This window comes from Mobula birostris, chromosome 16, assembly GCF_030028105.1.
Source record: "Mobula birostris isolate sMobBir1 chromosome 16, sMobBir1.hap1, whole genome shotgun sequence".
Lineage (NCBI taxonomy): Eukaryota > Metazoa > Chordata > Chondrichthyes > Myliobatiformes > Myliobatidae > Mobula > Mobula birostris.
The window spans coordinates 3,397,059-3,411,766 of NC_092385.1; the positions used below are offsets into that span (position 1 = coordinate 3,397,059).

Below are 14,708 nucleotides of genomic sequence, written 5' to 3' on the forward strand. Positions count from 1 at the left end.
CTTGCTTTAAAATACAAACTCATGATTGACGCCCATAACTTCATTGAGGCACCATAAATTCAAGCTTACATAGAAACATAGAAAATAGGTGCAGGAGTAGGCCATTCGGCCCTTCGATCCTGCACCGCCGTTCAGTACGGATCATGGCTGATCATACCAACTCAGAACCCTGTACCTGCCTTCTCTTCACATCCCCCTGATCCCTTTAGCCACAAGGGCCATATCTAACTCCCTCTTAAATATAGCCAATGAACTGGCCTCAACTGTTTCCTGTGGCAGAGAATTCCACAGATTCACCACTCTGTGTGAAGAAGTTTTTCCTAACCTCGGTCCTAAAAGGCTTCCCCTTTATCCTCAAACTGTGACCCCTCGTTCTGGACTTCCCCAACATCGGGAACAATCTTCCTGCATCTAGCCTGTCCAATCCCTTTAGGATTTTATACTGTTTCAATAAGATTCCCCCCTCAATCTTCTAAATTCCGATGAGTATAAGCCTAGTCGACCCTGCCTTTCATCATATGAAAGTCCTGCCATCCCAGGAATCAATCTGGTGAACCTTCTTTGTACTCCCCCTATGGCAAGGATGTCTTTCCTCAGATTAGGGGACCAAAAACTGCACACCTCTTGTAAACCTCTATCTTGTCACATCTCATCCTTCTTCACCCCAAAGAGAAAATCCCCAGCTCACTCAGCCTATCCTCATAAGACATGCTCTCATCCTGGTAAACCTGCTCTGCACCCTCTCTAAACCTCCCTCATCCTTCCTCTAATGAGGGGACCAGAACTGAACACAATATTCCAGTTGTGGTCTAACCAGGGTTTTATAGAGTTGCCACATTACCTCCCAGCTCTTGAACTCAGTCCCCTGACTAATGAAGACCAACACGTCACACATCTTCTTAACTGCAGTGGGTGTAGGGAAGGAGCTATCTCAGGGGGAGGGGTTCCTGCTTCAGGGCCAAAGGACCAACGAATATCCCACCCTGTCCCACCCAGGACTGAGACTCCCTCAGATCCATACCTCCCCTGTGGGGGCCCAAGGTCCATCTCCTCCACCAGCTGTGGGGTCAGCCTGCCCCAGGGTGATAGGGGAGGGTCTGTGTTAAGTTGGTTTGTTACAGTGAACAACTTGTCTTGTATATTGTTCATACAGATAAGATGATTACACGGTGCCTTGAGGTAGTTCATTTGTTCATTATGAGCCGTGTCGTATGACGTGGGCGATCCTGGTCCTTCCATGGCCATGAATGTTCTTGGGAAGTTTTTCTACACAAGTGGTTTGCCATTGCCACCTTCTGGGCAGTGTCTTTGCAAGACAAATGACCCCAGCCATTATCAATCTCTTCAGAGATTGTCTGCCTGGTGTCAGTGGTTGAATAACCAGGACTTGTGATGTGCACCAGCTGCTCGTACGACCACCTACCACCTGCTCCCATGGCTTCACGTGACCCTGATCGAGGTGGGGTGGGGAGAGTGGGGGGCTAAGCCGGTGCTACACCTTGCCCAAGGGTGTTCTGCAGGCTAGTGGAGGGAAGGAGCACCTTACACCTCCTTTGGCAGAGGCAGTCAACCTGTTGAGATAGTACAAGGTAGAACAATAACAGGCGCAGAACTGAATAAACAGGAGCTGAAGAAGGGTGTCGGTCTGAAATGTCAACCATTTATTCATTTCCGTGGATTCTGCCTGACCTACTGAGTTCCTCCAGTGTCTGTTCCCCTGGATTTCCAGCATCGGCAGAGGGGGGGAGGAAGGGGAGGAGGGGGGGGAGGAGGGGGGGAGGAGGGGGGAGGGGGGGGAGAGGAGGGGGGAGAGGGGGGGAGGGGAGGGGGGAGGAGGGGGGGAGGAGGAGGGGAGGAGGGGGGGAGGAGGGAGGGGAGGAGGGAGGAGAGGAGGGGGAGGGGGAGAGGAGGGGGGAGAGGGAGGGGGAGAGGAGGGGGGGAGAGGAGGGGGAGGAGAGGAGGGGGGGAGGAGGGGGAGGGGGGGAGAGGAGGGGGGGAGGAGGGGGAGGGGGGGAGAGGAGGGGGGAGAGGAGAGGGGGAGGGGGAGGGGAGGGGGAGGAGGGGGGGGAGGAGGGAGGGGAGGAGGGAGAAGAGGAGGGGGAGGGGGAGGGGAGAGGAGGGGGGAGAGGGAGGGGGAGAGGAGGGGGGGGAGAGGAGGGGGAGGAGAGGAGGGGGGGGAGGAGGAGAGGTAAGAAGAGCGAAGGGTTTCAGGCGGAAGTTCCCAACCTTTTTTGTGTCATGGGCCAATACAGTTAGGCAAGGCGTCCATGGAAATCGTTGATTCCAGCTGAGGGCAGGTGAAGAGAGAAGAAAGGAAGGAAGCAGCAAGGGTTGAGGGCAGACGAGGGGACGTCGAAGGGGGGCGTTGAGATGAGAGGGGGAGGGGAGGGGTTGATTTGAGAGAGTGTGAGGGGAGGGGTTGAGATGAGAGGGTGGGAGGGGAGGGGTTGAGATGAGACGGTGTGAGGGGAGGGGTTGAGAGGGTGTGAGGGGAGGGGTTGAGATGAGAGGGTGTGAGGGGGAGGGGTTGAGATGAGAGGGTGGAGAGGGGAGGGGTTGAGATGAGAGGGTGAGAGGGGAGGGGTTGAGATGAGAGGGTGAGAGGGGAGGGGTTGAGATGAGAGGGTGAGAGGGGAGGGGTTGAGATGAGAGGGTGGTGAGGGGAGGGGTTGAGATGAGAGGGTGTGAGGGGAGGGGTTGAGATGAGAGGGTGAGAGGGGAGGGGTTGAGATGAGAGGGTGAGAGGGGAGGGGTTGAGATGAGAGGGTGTGAGGGGAGGGGTTGAGATGAGAGGGTGGGAGGGGAGGGGTTGAGATGAGAGGGTGGGAGGGGAGGGGTTGAGATGAGAGGGTGGGAGGGGAGGGGTTGAGATGAGAGGGTGAGAGGGGAAGGGTGAGATGAGAGGGTGGGAGGGGAGGGGTTGAGATGAGAGGGTGGGAGGGGAGGGTTGAGATGAGAGGGTGGGGAGGGGAGGGGGTTGAGGTGAGGGGTGAGGAGGGGGAGGGGGTTGAGATGAGGAGGGTGGAGGGGAGGGGTTGAGATGAGAGGGTGGGAGGGGAGGGGTTGAGATGAGAGGGTGGGAGGGGAGGGGTGGTGAGATGAGGGGTGGGAGGGAGGGGTTGAGATGAGAGGGTGGGAGGGGAGGGGTTGAGATGAGAGGGTGGGAGGGGAGGGGTTGAGATGAGAGGGTGGGAGGGGAGGGGTTGAGATGAGAGGGTGGGTGGGGAGGGGGTGGGGTGGGAGTGGGAGGGTGGTGAGGGAGGGGGTGGGAGGGGTGTGGTTGGAGGGGGAGGGTGGGTGAGATGAGAGGGTGGGGAGGGGGTGGTTGAGTGGAGGGTGGGAGGGGAGGGGTTGAGATGAGAGGGTGGGAGGGGAGGGGTTGAGATGAGAGGGTGGGAGGGGAGGGTTGAGATGAGAGGGTGGGAGGGGGGGTTGAGATGAGAGGGTGGGAGGGGAGGGGTTGAGATGAGAGGGTGGGAGGGGGGGTGTTGAGTTGAGAGGGTGGGAGGGGAGGGGTTGAGATGAGAGGGTGGGTGGGGGGGGTTTGAGATGGAGGGTGGAGGGGTGGGGTGGGTGAGAGGGTGAGGGGAGGGTTGAGTGAGGGGTGGAGGGGTGGGTTGAGATGAGAGGGTGGAGGGGGGGGTTGGTGAGTGGGTGGTGGGGAGGGTGGATGGGGGTGTGAGGGGAGGGTGTGAGTGGAGGGTGGGAGGGGAGGGGGTTGGATGAGGGTGGGGGGGAGGGGTTGAGATGAGAGGGTGGGAGGGGAGGGGTTGGGATGAGAGGGTGGGAGGGGAGGGGTTGTGATGAGAGGGTGGGAGGGGAGGGGTTGAGATGAGAGGGTGGGAGGGGAGGGGTTGAGATGAGAGGGTGGGAGGGGAGGGGGTGGGTTGGGATGGGTGGGTGTGGGAGGGGTTGGGGGGGTTGGGTGGGAGGGTGGAGGGGAGGGGTTGGGATGAGAGGGTGGGAGGGGAGGGGTTGGTGGTTGGGTGGGGGTGAGGGGTGGGGTTGGGGTGGAGTTGGGAGAGGGTGGGATGAGAGAGGAGGGGGCTATGGGAGAAGATCGAGTCTGGAGGCCTAGGAGGCTGCTAGGAACGGTCGAGCTACCCAGCACTTTGTGACGCCCTATGACCCACACATCAGAGCCGGTCACATCCTGGTGAGGAGCTCGGGCTGGGTTGACCCTGGCAGGGTGGGAGGGGGCGTGCAGGACCAGGACGGTGAGTTTGGGGGTCAGTGAATGAGCTGCCTGTCCCCCTGCCCCTCTCCAGGTCGAGCGCTGCAGGGTTTTGGCGTCCAAGCAGAAGCCGCTGTGGTTGGAGTTCAGCCGAGCCGATCCCGAGGCCCCGGCACAGCCACCCGTCGTCATCATCTTCAAACACGGTGACGACCTGCGGCAGGACATGCTTATCCTCCAGGTAACGGCCCCACAGACGCCAACCGGACCGTTGTGCTTTCATCCGCCCTGCTCCCCAGGGAGGGTCGGAGCTGATATTGGGAGGGGCAGCTGACTATGAAGGAAATGAATGGGGGGGGAATGAGGAGGAGGGAGTAGTGAGGGAGGGTGAGAGGGGTGAGAGACGGGAGCTTGCGGAGGAGAGTTTGAGGTGGGAAGGTTGAGATGGGAGGGTGGGGGGTTTGGGGTGTGGTGGGGAAGGCAACATCCGTGGGTGTCAGCACAAAATGTTGGTGGGGGAACAATTCGGTGCTGGACTCCAGGGCAACCCCAGCTCTCAGGGTTGGACCTGGACCAAGGTCAAAGTCAGACCAGTGGTCAACTCAGGGTGAATACTGTTCCACTCTCCCCTTCCCCCACCCTCCCCCTCCCCCCTCCCCCTTCCTCTCCCCTCCCCCTTCCTCTCCCCCACAGACGCTGGTGATAATGGATTCCATCTGGCAGGAGAACGCACTGGATCTGAACCTCATTCCCTACGGCTGCATCGCCACGGGACACAACATGGGTAAATCCTTCCTCTCCCTCTTTGCCCCTTTCCTCCCTCCTCTTTCTGTCACACTCTCTCGCTTTCTCGTTCTCTGACTTTCTCACACTCGTTCCCTCTCTCATTTTCCCTTCCCTCTCTCGTATCTTTCTTGCTCTCTCTTTCATTCTCATTCTCTTTGATTTTCTCTCTCCCTCTGTTATTCTCACTTTCCCTACCTCTCTCTACCCCCACCTCCCCCTCCCCTCCACCTTCCCCTTCCCTCTCTCTCCCCACTCTTCCCCCTTTCTCTTCTTTCCCCTCTTCCCCCCCTCCCCCTCTCCCCTCCACCTTCCCCCCTCTTCCCCTTCCCCCCTCTCCCACTCTCTCCCTCTACCCCCCCTCTCCCCTCCCCCTTTCTCTTCTCCCCTTCCACCCACCCCCCACCCCTCCTCTTCCCCTTCTTCTCCCCTCTTCCCCCTCACCCTTCACCATCTTCCCTTCCCACTCTATCCCTCCTCCCCCCCCTCTCCCTCTCTCCCCCACCCCTGGTATCCACAGAACCTTTCCCTTTGCCTTTGACTGTCAGACACTGTCCCTCACAGGGTCGGCACGTACTCAGCAGCTGGTTGTCCTATCACACCACAGGAGCTGATCAGTGTCACTCAGATTGCTTTGCTGCTGTTGCGCCCCGCCCCGTCCCAGCGGGGTTTGCTTATTGGTTCAGCTCACCATCCGGCTGCGTTGGTGCCGATGTGTTGCTGCTTAATCCCAACAGTGTTGCTGGTGATATGTTATTGCTGGTACCTGGTTTTGTGGTTTCAGCCTTATTACAGCCCATGCATTGATGCATGCTTCCAACTGCATTACTGCTCATGCATGCAATGCATTAGTGCTGATGAAGTCTGTGTTTCCATTTGCATTATTGCTAATGTGTTGTTCTGTTGCACTACATGCATTGGTGCTAATGCATTGTCAAGTGGTTCTAGCTGCTTTTGGTGCAGGCGCATTGCTGCACATTTCCTGCCGCACTGGGGTGGGGGAGAAGCTGGGGGTTCACATGTGGCTCCATGTGCGATACAGGAATGATCGAGGCAGTGGGAGACGCAGCCACCATTGCAGCCGTGCAGCGGATGAAGGGTGGAAACAGTGGTGCATTCAAGAATGATGCACTGCACGACTGGCTGAGGGACAAGCTGCCGGTGGAGGAAGATGTAAGTCCCTCATCACCTCACCCCTCCAAACCCCTCGTATCATCACCCCCTCTTGTTCCAACATACCCTCTCCTCACCTTCACCATAACTCCCACGCCCCTCCCACAGTGTGACCCTCCCTCAGTACCACCCCTCCACAGTGTGACCCTCCCTCAGTTCCACCCCTCCCACAGTGTGACCCTCCCTCAGTACCACACCTCCCACAGAGTGACCCTCCCTCAGTACCACCCCTCCCACAGTGTGACCTTCCCTCAGTACCACCCGTCCCACAGTGTGACCCTCCCTCAGTACCACCCCTCCACAGTGTGACCCTCCCTCAGTTCCCACCCCTCCCACAGTGTGACCCTCCCTCAGTACCACACCTCCCACAGAGTGACCCTCCCTCAGTACCACCCCTCCCACAGTGTGACCTTCCCTCAGTACCCACCCCTCCCACAGTGTGACCCTCCCTCAGTACCACCCCTCCCACAGTGTGACCTTCCCTCAGTACCGCCCCTCCCACAGTGTGACCCTCCCTCAGTACCACCCCTCCCACAGTGTGACCTTCCCTCAGTACCGCCCCCTCCCACAGTGTGACCCACCCTCGGTACCACCCCTCCCACAGTGTGACCCTCCCTCGGTACCACCCTCCCACAGTGTGACCCTCCCTCAATACCACCCCTCCCACAGTGTGACCGTCCCTCAGAACCACCCCTCCTTCAGTGTGACCCTCCCTCAGTACCACCCCTCTCACAGTGTGACCCTCCCTCGGTACCACCCCTCCCACAGTGTGACTCTCCCTCAGTACCACCCCTCCCACAGTGTGACCCTCCCTCGGTACCACCCCTCCCACAGTGTGACCCTCCCTCAGTACCAACCCCTCCCACAGTGTGACCCTCCCTCAGTACCACCCCTCTCAAAGTGTGACCCTCCCTCGGTACCACCCCTCCCACAGTGTGACCCTTCCTCAGTTCCACCCCTCCCACAGTGTGACTCTCCCTCAGTACTGCCCCTCTCACAGATCCCAGGGTAATTTGCAGGGTTTGCTGGGGGTTTCGTGCTGTCCATTCTGACTACCTCTGCTCCTCAGTACCACCGCGCAATGGAGACCTTCGTCACCTCCTGTGCCGGCTACTGTGTCGCTACCTACGTCCTGGGCATCGGTGACCGACACAACGACAACGTCATGATCACGGGAAAAGGTACAACCTCCGCCCTATGACCTCTGACACTGGCAACAGACCCTCCAGCCTGGGTCTTTGAGAATGGAATTGAAATTGGTTTATGATTGTCACGTGTACCGGGCTACAGTGAGAGGCTTGTCTTGCGCCCTGTTCATACAGATCCGACCATTACACAGAGCACTGAGGATCTACGTGGCAAAACAGTAGCAGAATGCAGAGTAAAGTGTTACAGACACAGAGAAAGTGTAGTGCAGGCAGACAACAAGGTGTAAAGTCATAATGAGATCACAGGTCTGCCTAATTGTACCACTCAGCAGACTTCAGATGTCTGCATTGGTTGGTTGATTGTGGGCTGGGTTTGTGGGTGGTTGTGAGGATGCCACAGTAACGGGGTGCTGAGTGCAGTGTTACTGCTACTTGGGGCGATGGAGTTTAGAGTTCAGTTCTGGCGTCCTCTCCCTGGAGTGCGTGGATTTTCCCCGGGTACTCCAGCTTCCATCCACAGTCCAAGGACGTACGGGGAGGGGGGGTTCATTGGTCATTGTAAATTGTGCTGTGATTAGGTTGGGTGTTGCTGGGGTGGTGAGGCTCAAAGGGCTGGTGGGCCAACTCCACACTCCGCTTCAAGAAATAAATCAGTCGGTCAGTTAGTTAGTAGAGTGGTCGATTGATCGGTTGGTTAGTTGGTAGAGTGGTTGGTTGATCAGTTGATTAGTTGGAGGAGTGGTCGGTTACTCAGTTGGTTAGTTGGTGGAGTGGTCTGTTGCTCGGTTGGTTAGTTGGTAGAGTGGTTGGTTGATCAGTTTATTAGTTGGAGTGGTTGGTTACTCAGTTGGTTAGTTGGTGGAGTGGTCAGTTGATCAGTTGGTTAGTTGGTGGAGTGGTCAATTGATCGGTTGGTTGGTTTTTGGGTGGTGTGTACATTGGTTGGTTAGTGGATTAGAGGGTTAGTTAATCTACTGGTGATGCGCCTGTCCCCACACCTCCCCGACCCAGTCCCATCTCCCAGGCATTCCACGGTGAGCCATCACCCCGGGCTACCTAGGCATCCATTAGTCTTTCAAGACCAGGGATCTGCGCCTGGAAAGTCTTCACTCTCCAGGGCACAGTCCTGGGCAAGGTTGTACAGAAGACCGGCAGTTGCCCATGCTGCAAGTCTCCACTCTCCACGACACCGATGTTGTCCAAGGGAAGGGCATTGGGACCCATACAGCTTGGCACCAGTGTCGTCGCAGAGCAATGTGTGGTTAAGTGCCTTGCTCAAAGACACAAAACGTATCCTCGGCTGGGGCTCAAACTCACGACCTTCAGATCGCTAGTCGAATGCCTCAACCACTTGGCCACGTGCCCGGGCTACCTATGCCTTCTTAAAAATTAAAGTTGTAAAAGATGTAAAGATCAGCTTGCTTAGTCACATATACAGTGAAACGTAGAAAAAAAACAATGAAATGCATTGTTTCCATCAACGACCAACACAGTCCATGCTTCCAGTACCAGCATAGCAAGCCCGCAACTCAGTAAGACTCACCCATATGTCTTTGGACTGTGGGAGGAAACCAGAGCACCCGGAGGAAACCCACACGGTCACGGGGGAAACATTCAAACTCCTTACCGGAATTGAACACGGCACCGCCAACTGCTGTGCCACAGTGAAGCCCTGCGCCCCCCCACCTCACCCTGGATGGGCTAGTTGTCAGCAATAATCATCCTTCGGCCAAGATCATTCACAGAGGCAGCAGATTTGGTTGTAATCACAAAGCAGTTTGTGGGATGTGCTGTGCACACTGCAGGAACGGCTGTTACTTGACCTGTGTTTGTTTTTGCTGCACTGGACAATAGGGTGGTAAAGAAGGAATAATGCATGCTTGCCACTGTTACCAAAGCATTGAAATGAAGAGTCAGAAGTTGTGTTTTATAACTTCCTATTTGGACCATGTCTAGAGTTTTGTAAAACTCTAGATGGACCAGACCACATCTAGAGCTTTATAAAATTCTAGATGGACCAGACCTCGTCTAGAGCTTTATAAAACTCTAGATGGACCACGTATAGAGCTTTATAAAACTCTAGATGGACCAGACCACATCTAGAGCTTTATAAAACTCTAGATGGACCATGTCTAGAGCTTTATAAAATTCTAGATGGACCACATCTAGAGCATTATAAAACACTAGATGGACCACGTCTAGAGCTTTATGAAACTCTAGATGGACAATGTCTAGAGTAGTGCTTTCAGTTCTGGTTCGCCCTGTTACAGGAAGAACAACAAGGCTTTGGAGAGGGTGCAGAAGAGGTTCACCAGACGAGAGGTTGGGTTGCTTTCTCTGGAGTGTCGGAGGCTGAGGGGAGACCTGATGGAATTCTGTAAGATTACAAGTCGCAGAGGTAGGATAGAGAGCCGGTATCTTTTCCCAGGGTCTAAACGTCACACACCAGAGGGCAAGCATTTCAGGTGAGATGTGTGGAGCAAATTTTTTTATTCAGAGAGTGCTTGGGGCCTGGAATGCCCTGCTGGAAGAGATGAATACAACAGAGGCTGTCTGTGAAAAAGGAATCTCAGGGTTGTATACTACATAAATACTTTGATAATAAATGTACTTTGAATGTTGGGATTTATGAAGCTCCTACACAGGCACTTAAACACACAGAGAAGGGACCACGTACAGACACAAGAGATTTTTAAAAATCAAAGCTCAAAGTAAATTTACTACAAAGTACACATATGTCACCATATACAACCCTGAGATTCATTTTCTTGCAGGAATTCTCAGGAAAATAAAGAAATACAATAGAATCAAAGAAAAACTACACACAAAGTCTGACAAACAACCAACCTGCAAAAGAAGACAAATTGTGCAAATATAACAAAACAGGTAAATAAACAACATTGAGGATAATAAAAATCGGCCATGATTAGGTTAATTTGTTACAAAGTGAGCTGAAAGGCCCATTCCTGATCTGTGTTCCCCACTCTACATTCTAAGTCACCGGGTGCATTGGGAAGCCCTGAAAGTGATTTGGGAGGAGATTCAAAAGTGAACATTTATTTTTCTTCCATTGTTCCTCCTTCCACAGGGAACTTATTCCACGTTGACTTTGGTCACATCCTGGGCAACAGGAAGCGGATTCTGGGGGTAAACCGGGAGCGGGTACCCTTCGTCCTGACGCCAGACTTCCTCTACGTGATGGGACGGGTGAACAGGAGACCGAGCCTTTACTTCCAGAGGTTCAAGGTGACCGAGCCATGGTAGCAGGCGCCAGGAGGCTGGGAAGGAGTTTCTCACTCCCCCCCCCCCCCACCCACTCACCGACTCCCTCGGTATCCGGGGATGATTCTGAACAGCTGTAGGTGGACAAAGCAAGAAGCCTGTTGAAGTTTGTTCTACCAGACTCCTCAGTGCCGTACCTACCCTGGTTGGTCCCAGCGAAGTGCAGCACTTCGATCTTGTCCGCATTAAATTTCATCTGCCGTTTTTCAGCCCGTTGTTCCAGCTGATGCAGATCCTTCAACAAGATATTCCTTGCTGTCCACTGCACCCCCAACCTTGGCGTCATCTGCACATTTGCTAATCCAGATAACCACATTATCATCCAGATCACTGATATAGATGACAAACAACGGGCCCAGCACTGATCCCTGCCACACACTACTGGTCAAAGATCTCCAGTCAGAGAGGCAACCATCTCTATCAATCTCCCATGAAGTCAATGTTGAATCCCATCTACTAGCTCATCCTGGTTGTCACGCATCTAAACTTTCTTGAGCAGCCTTCATGTGGGACCTGGTTGAGTTTGTGTTATCAGGGTCCTGTACCTCCTCCTCGATGGTAGCAATGAGAACGTGGAGAGCACGTCCTGGATAGTGAGGATGCCGCCTTCTCGAGGCACGGCCTTTTGAAGCTGTCCCCGAGGCTGGGGAAACTGAGTTTTCTACCCTTTGCGGTCTCTTTCAATCCTCAGTTTTTGAGCCTTCATTCCAGATGGTGATGCAGCCAGTCCCAACTGTGAACAACTCTCAACTCCACGTCTGTAGAAATTTCCAACACTGTTGGATGACGTACCGAACCTCCTCAAACTGTTGGTCGGCAACAAGGAGTCGGGCCAAACGGCCTGTTTCCCTGTCCGATGACTCTGTCCCACCCTCAACACTGAACGGTAGCCCACGATACTCAGCAGAATAGCAGTCCAGCACAGACTAGATGGGCCAAAGGGCCTGTTCCTGTTGCTGTCCTACTCTGTGACTCTAAAAGACCAGGGCTGATGTTCTGCATTTAAGAGGCACTTGGGCAGACACTAAAAATAGGCAAGGCAGAGAAAAATATAGGACTATAAGACATAGGAACAGAAATAGGCCATTCAGCCCATCAAGTCTGCTCCCCTATTCCATCATGTTGGATTTATTATCCGTCTCTCCAGCTTCTCCCTGTAACCTTTGACACCCTGACTAACCAAGAACCTATCAACCTCCGCTTTAAATATACTCAATGATTTGGACTGTATAGGCATCTGTGGCAACGAATTCCACATATTCACTACCCTCTGACTGAAGAAATTCCACATCATCTCTGTTCTAACTGGATACCCCTCTATTCTGAGGCTGTGCCCTCTAGTCCTGGGCTCTCTCACTATACAAAACATCCTCTCCACATCCACTCTATCTAGGCCTTTAGGTTTCATAGAGATCCCTCTTATTCTTCTAAACTTCAGCAAGAACAGGCCCTGAGCCATCAAGTGCTCCTCTTACGTTAACCTTTTCTTTCCCAGAATCATTCTCACGAGCCTCCTCTGGTCCTCCTCCAACGTCAGCACATCTTTTCTCAGATGAAGGGCCCAAAACTGCTCTCAATACTCCAGGTGAGGCCTTACCAATGCCTTATAAAGCCTCAGCATTATACCCCTGCTTTTATATTTCAGACCCTTCTAAATGAATGCCAACATTGCATTTGCCTTCCTCACCACTGACTCAGCCTGCAAGTTAACCTTTAGGGAATCCTGCACAAGGTCTCCCAAGTCCTTTAGCAGCTCTGATTTTTGAATTTTCTTCTCATTTAGAAAACGGTCTTATGTGAGGTTTTAGTGTGGGCAAAGAGGATTAGTGTAGATAGACAAAATGGTTAGCATGGACATGATGGGCTGAACAGCCTGATTCTGTGTAGTGCTCGATGACTGTACCCTGAGCCAGTTTAACAGTCGTGGTTTACCTGTGGTGGGCAGCGGCACTGTAACCTCTGACCTTTTTATTTCTAGGAAACCTGTCTCCAGGCCTACCTGAGTCTGCGGGCCCACTCCCAGCTCCTGATCAACCTCTTCTCTCTGATGCTGCTGACGGGGATTCCAGAGCTGAGCTGCACACGGGACATCGCCTACCTGCGGGAAGCGCTGGCGGTGGGGAGCGGGGAGCAGGAGGCACGGCAACACTTTCTCAACCAGATCAGTGTCTGTGAGAACCTGGGCTGGACGGTGCAGGCCAACTGGTGGATCCACATGTTCATGGGGATCAAACAGGCGTGAGGAATGGGCGACACATCACGGGACAGGTCACAGGTCACGGCACAGGCCACACATCAGCGTCTCCTTCCCTGGGAGGCTGCAACAGGCAACGCTGCGGCACGAGGCCCTGGTCTGCACAGAAACCAAGGCTACACACCTCCCCAGTTGTCAGTCTCACTGATGAGCCAGACTTGCAGGACCCTACATTACCAATGACCAGCAGGGTCCCGCAATCACATCGTTACATCAGCAGATCAGGCCCCGCCGTGGTGGAGTGCTTAGCACACCAGTATTACAGCGCGGGGTGCGGAGTTCGGAGTTCAAATCAGGCATCCTCTGTACGTCCTCCCCATGGAATGCGTCGAGTGTTCTCCGGGTGCTCCAGTTCCTTCCAAAGACACAGGTTAATTGGTTATTGTAAATTGTCCCAAGATTAGGGTAGGGTTAATCGGATTTGTCAGGGGTTACCTGGGCCGCGTGGCTCAAAGGGCTGAAAAGCCTGACCCTGCACTGTATCCCAATCGATACGTAACCCCTGGGGCAGGTTTCGCTGCTAACGTAACGGTCTTTCTGCAGCAGCAGTGTTTGGGTTAGGGTTAGAGATAACGGGGGCTTTGGAATGTGAGCCGTCCATTGAGGGGAGTGCGTTTTCTCGCTGTGTGCCTGACACCAAGGTGATCTGGGTCTTTTGTTCGGCGAGAGATGGAGAGAGAAGATGCTAGAAAGGAGAGGTCGTAGACACCAGAAAGGAGGGGACTTAGAGTGGGGCTGGAAGTCGATGAAGCCCGGGGAAATCGATGGAGAATCAACAGACGGGAAACCATGATGTGTGCACGTTAGACTGTTTCATTAAAATGGGCCCTTTTCTGTTTGTTTTACTTCACTAACCCTTTAGTCAAATTAAGAATTATAAAGCTAACTTGTTTAATTGCATATGATGTACTGTCTGTTATTTCGTAGTACTGATTTGTAACAGGGTGACACATCACGCAGCATCCACCCAAACAGGAGGTTTTGCACCTCAATCTCACACGTTTGGCGGGGCCAGAGGTGGTCTTCCCCAGACTGACGCCGCCAACAGAATCCGAGGGTTACGAATAAATAAATAGACTGATAGATAGAAAGGGTTACATGACAGGATGCCCCCAACAGTGGGAGAGTCTGTGCCAGCCCGTACAGGACCCAAACCACAGATGCTCCAGGCTAAATGAATGCAGGCTATGGGTCTAGAATTGGTCTCCCAATAAGGAGATGCCCACAAGACTTGGGATGAGGGGGATTTTTATTTTCTCCTGGGAAAGGTGAACCTGTGGAATTATCCATCACAGAAAACAGTTGTTGGCAAATCATTAAGGAATTTCAGGAGTGAGATGTAGAGGGATCAAGAAGCGATATTCACGGCGCATGTCAGTGACGATTCTACAATCCCGCCCGCTCAGTCTCACCCATCGCCAGCCAAGCTTGACAAAGTCAACAACATCAAAGTACATGCAGTATATTGTGGCAAACAGAGTCATTCCCGGTTAATTATAACACATCGGGACCAGTACATTTTAGTGCATTTAAGTGGTTGCCTCAATTTGCTGAAGTTTCATGGAAATAGTTAAAAAGGTATAAAAAGATAAACTACCACTTAACTGAGAAACAAATTATATATTTAAATGAAGTACAGAACAAATTGGAACACTATCAATACTACTACTGTACTATAAAACTGTGTACAAGTTCCTAATAGTTATCGATGGAGGAATTCATTCAGTGTATGCTGCCATGTTTTTTAATTGACTGTAAATGAACAAAATCAGTGCAGACAGTGGACTATCTTCATTCAATGCTTTTGATAATTGCATCCTTCAAATCTTCATTTTCATTGTAACATTCAAGATGATTGTAGATACCTTCAAATTCCTCATAGTTTCTAACTGTT

The 14,708-nt window shown here is 53.2% G+C and overlaps 1 protein-coding gene across 1 annotated transcript in view; it reads left to right on the forward strand.

Annotated features, from left to right (window-relative positions):
• Positions 1-13,690, forward strand: part of LOC140210942 (phosphatidylinositol 4,5-bisphosphate 3-kinase catalytic subunit gamma isoform-like) — a 26,575-nt gene extending 12,885 nt beyond the window's left edge. The window contains exons 5-11 of the mRNA XM_072280222.1: positions 4,079-4,156; positions 4,269-4,415; positions 4,868-4,958; positions 6,000-6,130; positions 7,200-7,311; positions 10,367-10,524; positions 12,539-13,690. Coding sequence (XP_072136323.1) covers positions 4,079-4,156; positions 4,269-4,415; positions 4,868-4,958; positions 6,000-6,130; positions 7,200-7,311; positions 10,367-10,524; positions 12,539-12,802 — 981 coding nt within the window. The 3' untranslated portion in view covers positions 12,803-13,690. The remainder of the gene's footprint in view (positions 1-4,078; positions 4,157-4,268; positions 4,416-4,867; positions 4,959-5,999; positions 6,131-7,199; positions 7,312-10,366; positions 10,525-12,538) is intronic.
• Positions 13,691-14,708: the final 1,018 nt, after the last annotated feature.